This window comes from Trichosurus vulpecula, chromosome 5 (genome assembly GCF_011100635.1).
Source record: "Trichosurus vulpecula isolate mTriVul1 chromosome 5, mTriVul1.pri, whole genome shotgun sequence".
Classification (NCBI taxonomy): domain Eukaryota; kingdom Metazoa; phylum Chordata; class Mammalia; order Diprotodontia; family Phalangeridae; genus Trichosurus; species Trichosurus vulpecula.
Genome location: NC_050577.1, coordinates 37,228,544 through 37,247,012, shown reverse-complemented (window position 1 = coordinate 37,247,012; position 18,469 = coordinate 37,228,544). Strand labels below are relative to the sequence as shown.

General features: G+C 37.4%; 1 protein-coding gene across 7 annotated transcripts in view; it reads right to left on the bottom strand.

The window, feature by feature from the left end:
- Positions 1-18,469, bottom strand: part of TBC1D5 (TBC1 domain family member 5) — a 635,464-nt gene that overhangs the window by 243,646 nt on the left and 373,349 nt on the right. For all 7 annotated transcript variants that reach the window (XM_036758387.1, XM_036758382.1, XM_036758384.1 and 4 more), the window contains one exon: positions 558-666. In XM_036758387.1, the coding sequence (XP_036614282.1) occupies positions 558-666 (109 nt within the window). The remainder of the gene's footprint in view (positions 1-557; positions 667-18,469) is intronic.

Genomic DNA, 18,469 nt, shown 5'->3' with positions numbered 1-18,469 from the left:
CTTCTAAAGAAGACGTGAATAAATTCCTTACTTTGTGTTTCTGGTCATTCAAACTGGAAGTCTTTTCCAGCTATTGTTTAAGAGGAAAATTGAGCAGAATTAAAAAATAAAAAAAGGCGCTTGCCCGGATGGACAATTTGAAGTTTGAAAATATTCAAATGCCTTTCTTTTTAAACACAGGTGTGTGTCTATATACACACATAGATACATATAAGTGAAAGCTTTATACACAATTTAGAAATATGAGTTTTCCTGCAAAAAAAGTGGTAAGCAATGCAGGGGTATCAGTCAGTATATAATTTTCACTATCAAATGAGATGCTAACCCAAGTAAAGATGTTCATTTGGAATGAGCCTTTTCCATTGCCAGCTACTGAAGACTAGGGTGTCTCAATCTTATTAGCAAATGTCCTATGAAAGACAAAATGGATGGCCAAAATTGGGGAGGAAGTCTCTCGGAAAATCCGGTGATTCTTTGCATCAGTAATCTTCCCAGTGCATCAGGTAATGTGTTGATATACTGCAACCACAAACTGTAAATAAATATTTTCTTCTTACCTTCCAGCAAACGCTGCGGAACCTGCTGCTTCTCAGCTGCCCATTAATCCCCTTCAGCCGTATAGTTGCCAAGTAATTGTTGTTTACAAATAGTTCTTGCCATTCTTTACTACATGAAAGAAAATAGGGCAGGGGAAGAATTTTTAAAAACCTTAACAGCTTTTAGAAGGGGTGTTGGTTCAGGGAAAGAGAAGTACTTTTTGACAACGAGAAAGCACAGAACTTTAAAAAGGCATATATTTAGTTGTGTGGTGTTTCTGAACGCATGGCTGTCTTTTTGGACACATTTCTTTCCTGGATTTAATGAATATGTAGATCGCTATAATTATGCCAGCTACTGAAATTCATAATGTCTATGGAGGCTATTCCATTTCCTCTAAAATGTTGGTACCGCAGTTCAGTGAATAAACAAAAAAATGAATATTAATATAAACGTATTACTGTTTTAGCCATAGACAAAGATATACCAGCTCCAGAAATATGCAACAAAAAGTATACCGTTGACTGTATGGGTTTTTCACATGACATATCAGCTTAAATGAACCTTTCTTTCCCTTAATGTCAGGATGGGCAGTTAACCAGAATAGAAGACTACTTTCTTTAACTTTTAGTGCTCTTTACTATTGAAATCTCTTCTACTTCTTTCTACATGATCAGTTTTAAAATTTTAACAGGTGCTAGCAAATTTAAAAAAACATCAAAAAATTAAAAAGCCTCACTGTATAAACTGTTAAAGGCAAGCTTGAGTACCTTGCAGTACCTATGGCTGACTAGATAAACAACCTAAATATGCCTCCCAGGCATGCAGGCACCAGGGGCCTAACACCTGTGCCTCATTAATATACAAGTAAATCTGCTCTACTGGGAAACAATTGGAAATTAATTGTCCCAAACCATTTACTGAGTTTGAATAAAGGAATTAGACCTATATTTCCTGTGTTTTCCAATGAACTAAATTTCCAGGCTCAAGTCTGTCTATTGATGGGTCTTACTGAGTCAAACTTTATAAAATGTCTTGGAAGTTCAAGTAAGTCACATTGAAAAGATACACATACTTTTATAGATTTACCACTTAAATTATGATCCTAATGTAAAATCTTAATAATCCATTAAAGGACATGACCTTTTCTTCAGGAAAACATGCAAATAATGGCAAGTATCTTTTTATTCTTTATAAGGTAGATAAAAATGTCATTGGCTCAGAGTCTATGGCTCCATTCCAAATAAATATAGCCACCTTTTATCATTTCACAGTTACAAAAAAATAACCATACTCATAAGCTTGGAAAGGCCTCGAGAAATTCCAGTGGGATTTTTCCAATCCAATTCTAAAAGTTCAACTTTAATGAGGAAGACAAAGGGTGAGAGGACCTCTCTCCTACAAACCAGGTTCCACCACCAGAGAAACCTTCTACCAAGAAGTCGAGGAAGTGTACCACAGGGCAGGGCAGGAGTTCTTCACTTTTTTTGTGTCCTGGACCTCTTTGGCCCAGTCTGGTAAAGCCCACAGACCCTTTCTCAGAATAATATTTCTAAATGCATAAAACAAAATCTATAGATTTACAAAGGGAACTAATTAGATTGAAATAAAAGGTGCAACTTAATTTCCCCAGAGAAGTTTACAAATTTCCTGCTGTAGGGACAGCCCACCTGCATGCACTTCCAGCATAGTCCCTACAGCTTTTACTTTTTTTTTGTAGGCATAATAATAACCAACTGGTATGGTTTTTTTATTGCTTTCAAAGCATTTTTACACATATTATTTGACTTGTACAACACATTTTGGGGTAGGATTATCCCCATTTTACAGACAACAAAACTGAGGTGGAGGAGGGTGTGATATATCTCAAGTTACACTTCTGGTAAGTTAAGTAATAATAATGATAATAAGAATAATATTTAGCATTTATATAGTACCTAAAATGTATCAGGTACTGTGGTAGGTACTTTATCTTCACAATTCTTCAAAGTAGGTTCTGCTGTTATTCCTATTTTGCCGATAAAGAAACCGAGGCAGGCAGCAATTAAGTGATTTTGCTTAGGGTCATATAGCTAGTAAATGTCTGAGACTGGATTTAAGGTTAGGTCTTCCTGATTCCAGATCCAAGACGATCCACTGTACTACCTAGCCATATCCTACTGAACATAAACATCATGCAATGAAAAAAAAAAAACTAGAATAGAATTAGATGAGGTGCTGCCTTTCATAGCTATAACTAAGGGTTGAATTCTTACCAAAAATTTCAAATGCATGAAATTGAAAAGGTTTTACACACCCACACACACACATATTATGAAAAACTAGGACAAAAAGGGAATCAGTCAACTGGGAAAAATATTTTTCTTAATGATTTAATATCCAAGAAATAGAAGCAACTAACAGAAATATATAAAATCATAATCCATTCCCCAGTGAATGGTTAAAGGATATGGATAAAGTTCTCAAAAGAAGAACTATAAGTTACGTGAACTATATGAATGTTCCGAATCACTGAAGTTTTATCCAAGGTCAAATTAGCAAAGATAGGAAAGTTATTGTTTCAGCACTTATAACTCAAATGTCAGCATCCTTTGATGCAAAGATTCCACTGTTAGGCATATATCCCAAGGAGTTCAATGACAATAGAATGGGAACTAGCCAGTGAAGTTCAGTTCTCAGAATACTTGCAGGAGGCTTTGAGGTCACTTGGTACCCTGAGATTCTGTGGTGCCAAAGATACTGAAATCACTGTTAAGCATTATGGGATTAAGTGAGAAGATGTGGGAGGATGACTGTATTAGGAGGGCAGAGTTTATAATCTCAAAGAGGATCATAAACATGTCTGAAAGGTTCGGAACCGCCGGATATAAGAAACTCTCAAAGTAGAAGGCAGAAGAATCAAAACATTTATTTAGGCTCCACAGTAACCAACCCATGAACCAGCAACCCCATTTTGATATATTGATCAAAAGCTTCCAGGCCCAATAAGTACGCCTTGAAAGAGTAACCAGGAGGCTACAGAGAAGCATGATTGCGTAAAGCAAAATCATGTTTCCCCCTCTATGGTAATAAGATTACCCACTGGCCTGAAGTCTTTGTTCAGCTTTCTCCCGTAGGTCAGCTCTGCTACTGGCAGCTCCTGCTTCAGCTGTGTCTGTGGCTGTGGCTGTAACTGACGTAACTGTCGTAACTGCCTCTGTAACTGCCTCTGGCTCCAACTGTCGCTGTAACTGTCGCTGTAATGGCCTGAAGTCTTTGTTCAGCTTTCTCCCGTAGGTTAGCTCTGCTACTGGCAGCTCCTGCTTCAGCTGTGTCTGTGGCTGTGGCTGACGTAACTGCCGTAACTGTCGCAACTGCCTCTGTAACTGCCTCTGGCTCCAACTGTCGCTGTAACTGTCGCTGTAATGGCCTGAAGTCTTTGTTCAGCTTTCTCCCGTAGGTTAGCTCTGCTACTGGCAGCTCCTGCTTCAGCTGTGTCTGTGGCTGTGGCTGTAACTGACGTAACTGCCGTAACTGTCGCTGTAACTGTCGTTGTAACTGTCGCTGGCTCCAACCGGAAAAGGAAAAGAGAGGATCTTCAAGCTGTCCTCTCCCCTCTTATAGAGTTTTTTTTTGACATCATCAAGCACCGCCTGAACGACCAGGGCCGATTGGTTCTTGACTTGGCCCCTCCCCCTAGTGTAGCCGTTAACACCTCCCCTCAGCCAGCCCCATGACTCCTCACACAGGAAGTTGTCTGCTTCCCTGGAATGCTCCTTGGGCCTCCTGCCCCGGAAGAGCAAGCCACAGTGTCCAGAGGCTCAATGAGGTAAGCTGAGTCATTCAAAGAAAACAAAGGCCATTCTGGCTACACTGACCTCTACTATCTCCTCTCAAATCAGAAATTATTCACAACAACCAAGGTACTGAGAAATTAATCCAGGAACAGCTGATTTGCCAGATTTACTGTAGTCTGATAGCTAAGGAATTGTCTCAAGGTCAAGTAAACATCATGTTACATGATTCTTATCATCGTGAAAAGGATGATCCTTTTTTACTTCAAGTAAAAATGTCTGCTTTGGTTATAGTTAACAGTACAGGAGAGAAGTAACTAGTATATGAAGCACAAATATATATACAATCTCAAAAATTCATTGTCTTATGGGGTAATTACTTACCTAAGGAAAAGCCTAAGATAGGTAATTAATATCAACATGAAAAAACTGGCCCATAAGGACTCTATGAAATGTTTTTCTTTGAGGTGGACATTAGACATGTCACCTACACCCATATCAAACCACACACATACATGTTTGGAGTCACAGTATCTTGAATTCAGGGCTTGGAAAGGCCCCTCAACAGAGGAGGCATCTCAGCTGAGGTGCAGGGAAGTTAAGTGGTTTGCCCAAGGTTCACCCAATTCCAAGGGCTAGTGCTCTTCCCCTCTGCTGCTTTCTCTCTGCCAGACCTCACAATCAGGTTGTGTGACCGATGGCTGAGTCCCTCCTACTGGGGCACTAAGGTATAGGTAAAAAGCCCTGAATTAGGGAGACAGGAAACCGGTACCATGGCTTGGCTTCACCAGACTTTCCAAAGGGCCAGCATCCAAAAAAGGTACAACATCCCCAACCAATGGTCATTCCCACAAGGGCAATCCACTCTACCCTACTGGGCCAACCCCATTTTACTACTCTTGTATCTCTTAAGTGTTTTATGGTTCTTACAAATATTACACTAAATGGAATTTTGACTTCATATGTATCAAGGATTTATCCAATTGTTTCTGTAATGGCTAATACATCTATATTGAATATTCACCTCATGACATGAACTATTTTATAATATAAGATTAATGAACAGTTCAACATTCACTCTGTGAAAGGCAATATTTATTTTAGAGAACTTAATTTTTCCCCAGTTACATGCAAAATATTTTTTAGCATTTATCTTTAAAACTGATTTCCAAATTCTCTTCCTTTCTCCCTTCCCACCCTCCTCCCATTGAGAAGGCAAGCAATTAGATATAGGTTATACATGTGTAGTCATGCAAAACATTTCCATAAGTCATGTTGGAAAAGGAAACATAGACCCCCCCCCAAAAAAACCAACCCTAACAACCCAACCCTCAAGAAAAATAAAGTTAAAAAGGTATGCTTTCATCTGTATTCAGATACCATCAGTTCTTTTTATGGGGATGGATAACATTTTTCATCCTAAGTCCTTCAGAGTTGTCTTGGATCATTGTATTGCTGAGAATAGCAAAGTCATTCACAGTTGATCATCTTACAATATTGCTATTACTTTGTACACAGTGTATTTCATTTTGCATCAGCTCATGTAAGACTTTCCAGGTTTTTCCAAGAGCATCCTGCTCATCATTTCTTATAGCACAATAGTATTCCATCATAATCCCATACCACAATTTGTTCAGCTATTCCCCAAATGATGGGCATCCCCTCAATTTCCAATTCTTTGTCACCGGAAAAGATCTGCCATAAATATTTTTGTACACACAGGTCCTTTTCCTTTTTGTTTTTTATCTCCTTTGGGATACAGACCTAGTAGTGGTACTGCTAGGTCAAAGGGTATGCATGGTTTTATAGCCCTTTGGGCATAATTGCAAATTGCTCTCCAGGATGGTTGGATCAGTTCACAATACCACCAAGAGTGCATTAATGTCACATTTTTCCCACATCCCCTCCAACATTTGTCATTTTCCTTTTCTGTCCTATTAGCCAATCTAATAGGTACAAGGTAGTACCTCAGAATTGTTTTAATTTGCATTTCTCCAACCAGTAGTAAATTAAAGAGTGTTTTTCATATGACTATAGATAGTTTTGATTACTTCATCTGAAAACTGTTCATATCTTTTGAATAATTATCAGTTCAGGAATGGCTCTTATTTTTATAAATTTGACTCAGTTCTCTATGTTTGAGAAATGAGGCCTTTGTCAGAGAAACTTGCTTCAACTTGCTAACTATTTCCCTCCATTCTATCCCCCACCTATTTATTCTATTCTCTCTCTCCTTTCACTGTCTCTCCTGAAAAGTGCTTTGCTTCTGACTATATCCTCCCTGAGTCTGATCTCCCTTCTACCACCCCCCGCATCTTATCCTCTTCTCCTCCTACTTTCCTGTAGGGTAAGACAGATTTCTATACCCATTTGAGTGTGTATGTTATTCCCTCTTTGAGCCAATTCTGATGAGTGTGGTTCATTCACTCCCCATTATCTTCCTTCTCTTCCCCTACACTGCAAAAGCTTTTTCTTGCCTTTTTTTGTGTGAGATAATTTACCCCATTCTACCTCTACCTCTCCCTTTTTCCCAAGACATTCCTCTCTCACCCTTAATTTTACTTTTTTAGATATCATCTCTTCATATTCAACTTATACCTGTGTTCTTTGTCTATATACATTCCTTCTATCTGCCCTAGTAATGAGAAAGTTATAAGTTACAAGTATCATCTTCCCACATAGGAATACAAACAGTTTAACCTTATTAAGTCCCTTATGATTTCCCTTCCCTGTTTATGTTTTCATGATTCTCTTGAGTCTTGTATTTGAAAGTCAAATTTCCTATTCAGCTTTGGTCTTTTAATCAAGAATGCTTGAAAGTCCTCTATTTCATTGAATATCCATTTTCCCCACTGAAGGACTATATTTAGTTTTGCTGGGTAGGTGATTCTTGGTTGTAATCTAGCTCCTTTGCCCTCTGGAATATTCTATTTCCAGCCCTCCGACCCTTTAATGTAGAAGTTGCCCCTCTTCCCAACCTTCTAAGTTGTCTTGGGCTGGAAAATTGTTTCTGCCACTCTGGAATTCATTTAGAGTTGTTATTTAAAGGTATTTGGAGGGATTTGAGAAAGAGTTCAGGTGAGTTTCTGCCTTTATTCTTCCATCTTGGCTCTGCCTCCATAAATCCTTAATATGGGGTATCAGAGTAATTAATTTTATTGCTCACAGGATAGATGGATTAGTTGACCTTGGAGTCCAATTTTCTGGTAACAGATAAGAGAAGTTAAGAGATATTCCCAAAGTCACATAAGTAGAAAGTGGCAGAGTTACTATTTGAACACAGGTCCCACAAATTTAAATTCCAGCATTCCTACCACTTCACCATGCTGCCTTTCAGGCTAAGGCTAAGGTCTCTTAAGATTGTGTCAGATCCTGAAAGCACATGAGCTGTCCATCTGTCAACCCTCACTCCAACTCAATTCAATTAATCATTACATTCTGGGTACTCTGCTAGTTGCTGGGAATCAAAGACAAAATGAAAAATAGTCCCTGTTTTGAAGCAACTTACATTCTAGTGGGAGTATAAAATAGGTTAACAGGAAGTATCATGATGAACTGCCTTTGAATTTGGGCTCATCTACTGGACCTACATGACCCAAGGCAAATCAATTAACAGAGGGTTTTTTTTAACCTCAGTTTCTTCATCTGCAAAATGAGAGTTACACTACATGACTCCTAAATCCCTTTCAACTCTGGACCTACAATCCTAAATATATATTTGATCTGTTGGGGAGGGAGAGAGCATAAAAAAGACTTCCTTTAGGGAGACAGCACATGAACTGAAGAAAGAATACGTTTCTAGTCTATGAAACACCATGGAGATGGGAGATGGACTGCTGAGTTTAAGAAAGACCATGTAGGTCAGTTTGACTGGAGCACAGACTTTAAGGAAAATAATATAAGCCTGGAAAACAGACTGGAGCCAGATTATAAAGGTCTTTAAATTACAAAGGGAGGAGTTTTTATTTTCTTAAAAGCAACAGGGAGCTGCTAAAATTTCTTGAACGGTATAGTGACATGATCAACTTGTCTTAGAAAGTTGATTCAGCAGCCAAATGGATGATGGATTAGAAAAATGACACCAGAATCCAGGTGTTTAATTTGGAGAATGTAACAATAATCTAAGTATGGTGGTGGTGATGCATGAGGAAGAGATGGGATCATATGGCAAAAGAGATTGTAAAAGTAGAATTTACAAGACTTGACAACTAGTTAGATATGGATGATAAAGGAGCATTTAAGGATGAAGCCACCTATGCTTTGAGCGGTATGCCTCACCTTGTGCGACTTTTGCTCATATTTTCCCAGAAATGTTTCCCAGACTATCCAAAAGATGTGAGGACTTTCTCTGCTTTTTTTTTTTGGTGTTTTGGAGTCATCAATGTAGAACTTAAATTCCTCATCTTCTGTTTCTCGGCCTTGCAACATGGCCGGCCTACTTCTTACTACACTTTCTTAGAAAGCACTCAATGAATGTAGAATGTAGAATGTAGAAATTGAACATCTTTCCCTTGGGAAATGTGTAATTTTTATCTTTCTACAAACATGATATTCCATGGTTGCAGTCACATATATCATGAAATTGCTGAAAACAGAGCGTAATAGTATTAATGTGCACTATCTCCTATTCCTACGATATTGGAAGTCTAAGCAAAAGCTGGATGACTACTTGTCAGGCATGGTGTAGGATGGATTTTTGTTATTTTCTAGTTTGGACCATATAGTCTCTGAGGTACTTTCTAACTGGGATTCTGTGATTCTGGGAAATATATGTAGAATAGATACAAATTTATGGAGGTAAGTTTTAACTGGGGTTCGATTGTTGGGGGGTAACTTTTGGAATATAGAATGCATGCTTAGGGAACTCGAATTTATGCAGAGGGTATATGCAGTTTAAAAAAGCAACCTGTTATCTGAAGAATGCTTAAAAAGTTACTGATAGTATTATTATTATTATTGAGCAAAAAGGGGAGAAGGGAAAGAATTATTTAAAACATTAGTTTTAGGAATTTATTTATGAATATTAAAAAACCATTAGTTTATTAGGCATAGAAAATGTTTCTATCAATGAAATGACCTATTAATTTGCAAAAAAATGTGACTAATATTTTCTCAAAGGGTAATGCTTTTGGAAAGTGAATATTAAAAATGAAAGTATACCAGATGAAAATCACTGGAAATATAAGAAATATATGAATTAGGCATGTCAGCATCTGACGGTGAAGCATGGCACTAGATATGGGGAAATCTTTCACATTAGGACTGACTGCAGGTGCCAAGAGCAACCAGATAAACACTGATGTTATCTGTAATTACCTCATTTTTAGTTTAAATCACAGGTAATGAGGGAACTCAGTCTCTAAAAGGCAATTAAGAACTGTACATGGCTTTTCTGCTTCCTGTATCAGGAATTTTTTTAAAAAAAACTTACTTTTATTTAAAGATTTCTTTTTCCCCAAAAGAAACTCAGTACATCACTTGTACCAACATGGAAGTAAATAAAGACTGTACAATTATACATAAGTCTATGTATAAATGGCTTAATATCACTGGCTGAAAATAGGCCTCCAACAAGGAACAGAGCAAAAGCAATAATGAACATATTGGGGTATGTTGGTTAAACTTTTCTAAATTATTAAAATTAATTTAGGGTAATATTTTAACCAATTTTGAATTTAGTTTAAAATTACTTTGTTTTGAGAACTCATGCCAACACTCACAGAGAAACAAAGAATTGGCATGGTGTTACCCTTTCCACTATAAATCTCATTTTCTAATTTGTCATTTTCCCAATCCCTCACCAAGATAAATAAGCATCTAGATCTAATACCAAAATCAAGTATCACAAGTCAACAATCATACTTCTAGGAAGTCAGAGATATAACATGAAAATAAGGTTCTAAAATAATAAAAAAAAGAAATAACTATATAAATGGCACTGCATTGCTAATAAAAAGAAAGGGAAGGTTAAAATAATAAACTGGGAAAAATTAAGGAAAAAACCTATCAATCTTAATCTATTTTCTGTTCTTTACATAAACATTTTGTGTGTAGTTTGGAGTACATGTTTTTTCTCAAAATTAATTGAGACTTTGGCAGAGTTAATAAATAAGTATAAATGAATTTTCTAAGACTCCTCCCAATTCTTCCACCTATTTCTCTATTACTACAAAATTCTCTTAATTAAGACCTCATTCATTTGAATAAACCAGTCTAGATGGAAGTTTACATTGTATCCTAAAATAAAGAAGCAGTTTGCTAAGCAAATTAAGAGTGTAAACAAGATTTCAAGGAGGAATGTTTACAGTATTTAAGAGAACAAACTGTTTTCAAGCACCTTCAAGTGCTTTAGAAGCACCCATTTATATACCAACAAGTAATATGCCAATTAAAAGTCACTTTTATTTTTTTTATTATGGCAGGTCTTGCAAGGACCCCTACTAAGCACAACCCTGTTGTCATGGTTACCAGATACATTTGAAAATAAACAGCATTTCTTAAATTATCAATTCACTTATTCAACAAATGTTTATAAAATATACAACACAGGACAAGTCCTATGAAGGATACAAAGTATAACCTGTACACACACACACATACATGTATGTATGTATGTATGTATATATTTGGAAAGTGAGTGAACAGAAGAAGCACCAGTACATCAGATGTTAGAAGGTATCAAGTTGCAAATGAATAGTACAGAAGATAAATGTTACTAGTTCTTTGAAGGCTCCTTATATTTTAAAACAGAAAAAATTCTCATATGCAGAACATAAAAATTGAAAAAGCAACGTGGCCCTCAGATCTGTTAGAGGGAGAAAGGCAGATAGCAGAAAGTAAAGAGTTAGAAAACTGAATCAAGTAAACTGAATGCTGTTTGATGGTACATTGGGAAAAGTCATTCATGAGACAAGTAAGCCACCTGATCCAGAAATGGGGCATTTGATCTTGGGGTTACCATATATGATGGGGCGGCTTTTAGGGAGTATTTGGGGCATTATATCATGAAACTTTTTTGTTATAGAAGTCTGAAAAGGTATGACAGAAAATCAAAGGGGTATTTATTGTGCATACTTAGCCATTTATATTTAGAACTTATAATTTTAAATTCAGACTTGAATATAATATCTCACATGCAATACAATCATCCTATGTATCTCCTCCCACTGTTGATAAATAGCTGTGTACTCTGTGCCTACATTTTTACTTCCTTTCCTTTAACTAAACCCATTGAAATCTGGCTATTGACTTCATCAGTAAACTATTTTCTCCAAAGTTAAAGATGATCTCTTTTTCATTTTTTAAATCAGATTTTATTGATATCTTAAAAAAAAGCATTAGCTACCATTCCCCCTGGAAACCCACAACTCCACTTGGGGGGGCATTTTCTGGGGCATTTATGTTGCCCCAGAAGCCAAGTCAGTTGGCTGGAGGTCCTAGGAAGCCATACTAAGGGAAGCACAGATTGAACCTTAGCCCTCTGGGCCAATCAAGACTTAGGGACAGCTTTGTTGTCTTTCAAGGAAAACAAAAAAAATGAAAAACAAAACAAAAAACTAGACTAACACAAGGGAAGTGGCAGGGGGGAAGAAGTAAATCAGGAAGATAGTGGTCCCATCATAACCTCTCTAATTTTAGTTGCTGTCGAGTCATTTTTATTTATGTCCAACTCTTTGTGACCCCTTTTGGGGTTGTCTTGGCAAAGATACTGGAGCGGTTCATCACTTCCTTCCCCAGCTCATTTTACAGTTGAGGAAACTGAGGCCAACAAGGTTAAGTGATTTGACCAGGGTCACACAGCTACTAAGTATCTGAGGCTGGATTTGAACTCAGGTCTTCCTCACTCTAGGCCTAGCACTTTATCCACCGTGTCACTTAGCTGCCCCCAAGCAGGTTGCATACCAGGAGAAAGGTCAGGGCTGAATATAAAGATTTGAAAATAATCCACATAGGGCTGGGGAGATGATTTCATTGTCGTAGGGAACTTCTGAAGGAGAAAACTCTCTCTACCAAAGTAGGTTGGTACCATTTTTGCAATTTGTAGAGGCGAGTCTTGTACCTGTAAAGGTCAAATGACCCACGCAAACTCTTACATTTGGCATGCTGCAGAGTCAGAATCTGAACTCTGTCACTCCTGACTCTCAGGCTGCTTCTCTATCCACTAGATGATCCTGTCTGGTTGGCCTAGAGATGATACTTGAATGCAAGGGAGATGATGAGATGACCTGAGAATACCTTCACAATCCATGTGGGCGTGATGTGAAGGAAGCTCTAACAAAGAAGTCTGAGAAGGAAAAGGTCTAACAGGTAAGAAAACTAAGTGAGAACAGTGGAGAGGATCGAATCAATATTGTAAAATGCTAAAATGCTGATACGGGCAGCCAGGTAGCTGGATGTCTCAAAGGCACTTTGAACTTAACATGTGAAAACAGAACTTGCAATTTTTCCCTCTAAACTCATCTCTTTCTCAACTTCCCACTGCTGTCAGAGGCACCACTCTCCTCCCAATCACACAAGTTTGCAGTCTCAGAGTCATCCTGAAATGCTCACTTTCATTCACCCCACAGTGAAACTCAGGCTTCTCATTTGCCTTCTTCTCATCACCAAAACAAGTGCAAGCCTCTGCACCTCCTGCCCAGACTACCGCAACGACTTTCTAATTGAAGTCCTGGCCACACATCTTTCCTCCCTGTTAGTCCTTCTATGCAGTTGCCCAAATGATTTTCCTAAAACACAGCTGGGAGCATGTTTTGCCATCCCCTTCCGTAGTGGTTCCCTGAACTCACCAGGATAAAACATTGAGTCCTCTTTTGGACTTTTAAAGCCCTTTATAACCTGGCCAGTCTTCTGGAATTCCTGCCCCTTCCCCCAACCTTCACAGACTGGTCATACAATCCAATCTGCAGCTCTTCTCACATATGCTGCTCCATCTCCCCTCAGTGCTTGAGAGCTGGTGAAAATGAGTTTGACTGGGACAGCTCCTTTATGCTAAGGTTTAACTTCAGGCACATGCTTGCCTAAGTTTTCTGGGTCCTTGTCTCTAATTGCTCATTCCTGATTGCAGTGCCCGGCCTTACTGGTGAAAGGCCAGTCTCCTTTGAGTGCCACACTGGCTCTTTGTCTAAAGAGACGGAGATCAATGTGCATCATTCTGCGAGTCTGAAACACTAGCTTGTTTCTAGAACTGGCCCAGTGATTAGCACAGTGTCTAGCATATAGCAAGTACTTCATAAACATTTGATGATTAAGTGAATTTTCATACTTCTAAGTCCTACTTATGTCCTCTGGAGTAACATATAAAATCAAGTTCAATCTGCTCTCATATGGCAACACTGATCACATTTCCTTTTAATTATGCTTTTTTTTTTCCAAGGAAAACATCACTAGTTCCACTAAAACAGGAATTTCAATTGGGAGTCCATGAATACACACACACACACACACACACACACACACACACACACACACGCACGCGCGCGTGCCATTTATTATTAATATATAATTAAATATGTAAGTTATTAAAGTTATATTATATCTTAATAACTGTAATTCAATACAATTAGTTTACTTGGTAATGCTATACATTTTACTTTATACATTTATAAACAGGATTCTGAGAAGATATCCATAGGCTTCATGAGACTGCTTGGCACAAGGGTCCAAGCTGCCCACACAATCTTTGTAAGGCAAGTTCTCCAGAACCTTGACCATCTTGAATGACCTTTTTGGGACATACTCCCATCATCACTCTAGGTGTGACTGGCTGTTTGCAGAGCACTTTCCTGCCCTGGGAACAATAAATGAAACTTAAGACTAGATTACTTTTTGAAGATTCTTGTCACATTCAGTTTATACTGAGTTTATTTCCAGGCCTTTTTTTTTACATTCACTACTTCTGGTCACTTCTCCATCCAGTGGCTGTATATTCATTATTTGGAATCTGAGTTCAGGACTGCAGTTTTTACGAAGTTTATCTAGTTAGCTTCAGGCTGTCCCCTTAGCTTGTCAAATCTGACACGTAATTCTATAATCCAATGATCGGGTAATCCTCCCCATTTTATTTCGTCTGCAAATATGATAAGCATGTCATCTACATATTAATATACACCACTGATAAAAATGACTGAACTGGGACAAATTGTATATGGGTACAGATCTCTGTAGCATGTCACTAGGGGCCTGTCCTTCACAGGTTGACAATGACAAATTAATCAACAGTTGTCACATATAACAAAATTTTATACATATATAATTTCCTATTTTGTATCTTGGTGAGAAAATATCACTATCATAAAAAATTCTTTTGGTGAGACATGGAGAATTAGGGTTACAAAGAATACAGAAAAAATGGGTACATCATAGCATGCATTCCTTTCATGTATGGACTGGACCACGTGGCCTCCATAGTCTCTGTTAAGCTGTAATTTCTGTGATTTTGATCACAGGATGATTATCTGATACACTTGTCTGATTTATCTGATACATTCTTTCATTTAAGCCTCACACCAACCCTGTGAGGTCGACAGTGCAAATATTGTTTCCCTTTTAGAGATGGAAAAACTGAGGAACAGAGCTGTGAAATAATTCCCCCAAGACTGCACAATCCATCAAAGTGACAGAGCTGGGACTCAAATCCCAGTGGTCTTTATGCTACATTACACCAACTCTAAATTTACTTCCTGGTTGACTATCTAAAGCATTTGCTCCCCTGATAGCTGATCGATCATCTTATTGTCCTACTAGATAGATGGCAGTGGGAGGAGGATTTCAGGTATGTTCAAAGAACGTCATGAAAATTCTCATGAGTGGTGGTTTGTTTTTTTATCTTAGCTACTGAAATACACATCTAATTGATTTGAGAGTTCAGTCATACTATAGCGATACAACTTCTCCACTGAGACTGCATTAGCTGCATCTCAGAAATGTCGTTTCATTATTAATATCTTTCACATAATTAACTGTTTGTATAATTTGCTTAGGTCAGTACCTTTTGCTTGTGCTCCCTGAACTGATTACTATTATGGTGTTTGGCCCCTTTACATTTATTTGCAGTTATCTCTGTGCCCTGACACATCATTGATTTTTGTAAAGTTTTATATAGCATTGAGAAATATGCATATTTTAGCAGTCCCATTTAGAAGATGCCATGTGTTCTAGCTCTGGTTTTTCCACAAGATTTTGTTCGATTTTTAACTTTCCCACTTGTTTATCTTTCTGTTAAATCCTATGCTGCAAACTCTAAGGCACAGTGTTTAAATTGAACATTTCCAAAGACAGAAAAACTCTGTACGTAACTAGAAGACCTTCAAATATAAAGGAAAGGAAATCTAATAATGTAAGACTATTCTGCACCCACTAGAAACTGCAAAGGGGATAGAATAATGTATTTTGAAAAGCAAACAAGCTCAAGATGTAACCCAAGGTGACAAACTCTGCAAAACTGAGTCAAATGAATGAAAAAAAGATGAGTGTTCAATTAACAGGGGGAATTTGAAGCATTACTACAAAGCAAACCAGACCTAAACACATTATTCAGAAAGGAACACATGAGTACCTAGAGAAAGGAGCAAAGATTCCGGGGCCCATTAAAGATGAAAGAACTTTTAGGAGTTCCAAGGAAAAAAGAAAAGGGTCAGTCATCGTACAAGCGACAGTGTGACAGAGAAATAGATGTGTTGCTGCTGCTCCTCTTAAGATAAAACACCCCACATACTTCCCCAGTCTGTGCTATAGGAAATAACTTCATTTTCAGTATATACCAGCATAAAGTTAAAGGCCAGTGAGTGGGTAGTAGGTGGCCAGAAGATACAGTACAGTAATGAGGACAAGAAATAACAGTACAAACCACTATGAAGGCTTCTTCAAAGATACAACAAAGAGGAAACATAAATTGTTCAACTGTTTGCCTCACAACATTAAATCCTTATAGAGCTAAGCAATTTCAACTATAATGAATGTGATATCTTAATTTCTCCTCAATTTATATATTATTTAACAGCTATTCTTATTTTGAAAATTTATTCATGAATTCACTTATTGAAAAATGAGAGATTTCTCAAATCTTGCCGATGATCTTGAGTCTCTATTACCCAAGACATCTTTGGAACTAAAAATGACGTCCATTATTTAAACTTGTGTCTGTGAAACTCAGACTGGGATAAATTTCTAGGGCAAAGGGCAGAACTAGGAGCAATGGGTAGAAACTGCAAAGGAATTCAAGCTCTCTCTATCTAGGCAAACTTCCTACCAATCAGAACTAACCCAGAGCGGAATGGGCTGCCTCAAGAGGTAGGGAGCTGCCCTGATTTAAGGTCTTTAGTCAAAACGTGGCTTGACCACTTAACAGGTTTGCTGCTGAGATGAATCTTTATTTTGATTCCATTCCAACCCTGAAATTCTGTGATTCATTTCAGCCTCCCCTGCTTTTTTTTTTGACAGTGGTATATATCTTTAGTTGAGCACGGCTCCCCTTTATGTTGATAATAAGAAAATCACTGAACAGAATTATGTCTGTGATCACATCAAAGAAATTTACATGACTTTAGCATATGCACAGGAGACCACAAATCACAGATTTAAAGCTGGAGGCGACATGAGGCTATCTCTCATTTTACAATGAAGGCAGCAGGGAGACTGGAGTCCGGAGTCATTAGATTTAGGTCAATGCTGGCAGAGCAGGAGTGGAAAGGCAAATCCTGATTTCAAGTACTTCTACAGTGCTATATACTGCCCCTATATGAGATACCTTGCTGGGAGGAGTCCACAAAGCTATTTTACTCTACTAAATCAAGCTTTAAAAAGGTGTGAAAACTACAACGGAATCATGCATTCTCTATAGATTTTGGTCAACTGTAGGACTTTAAAGTCAGTTTAAGAAAATCATTTATGAAAGACACCTGTTTTCCTCTCATCTTTTCATCAAGGGTAGCTAATATGTGTTTATACCATTCTCACAATGATTTTACAAAGGTGAGAAGATGGTACACTACTTCATTACTTGTCTTTTTTTGGTAAAATCACCACTCATGATTTTTCCCAATCATTTGGTATCTTATCTTGCATATAGCATATGAAATGCTTTCAAAATTGTGGTGCCCACAGCATGTTCCTTTTTTCTGGTTGGTTCCTGTCTTAAGGCCCATTCCCTTGTTCTCATATAACAAACATATCAGGTAATGAGCAGTTAAGAATATCACATATTAATCTCATCAACGTTGATTATAAAAACAGCCAATTACAGAAATGCTGCCAAATCCATTACATTTCTCCCCTATTTGTTGCCCTTTTTTCCAGTTTCATTAATAAATGCTCATGAGATGATCTAACTTAGATGAATTTCAAGACAAGCCTACAAACCCATTTACCTATGGAATGATACGATGATAAATCAAGCTAAACCTCAAAATTGCTGAAGGCATTTTAGATTCTAAATATTTTCAGTATAGCCAGGACTCTTGAATTATACAACTTGATAAGTATAATTTTTTTTTATTTCTAACCATTTTAAATTATTTCATTTTGTGAATATGTATGACTATTTAAAAACCTGCAGTTACAACCGTGATTGATGTTTGGGGACCAAAGAGTCAATGGTCTACCCACCATCTTCTCAGATACTAAACACCTACCTAATTTCCTTATAGCAGAACTTTTTTGAACATTGTCAGGATGATTAACAATAATAATAACAATAATAACACAGTAACAGTAATAACAACAGCTAGGATTTATGCGGTGCCTTTAGGTTTACAAAGTACTTTACATAGGACATTTCATTTCATCACTGAAGATAATAGCATAAAGGTTAACTGCATATGTAAAGCGATACTGTTTTAACAACCAGAAAGATTTATTTAAATATACGAGTAATACAGATTTCATGTTAGGGGTCCTCAAACAATGGTCTGGATTTTTGAAGGAAAGTAACACAGTCCATTAGAAAGTGCTGGATATAAGTAAAGATTAGTATATTTGGCTATAAGCAGAGATTAGGACTGATTTTTCAACTCGGATATTTATTAGTTATGTGTCCTATAAGACTCCCTTAATCTGAGCTTTCACGTTCTGATCTGGAAAAATAGGAATAATGACAATTGCAATGTTTGTCTGAAAACACTGAGGTGAAACAAATACTTTATAAATCTAAAGCTCTATGTTGT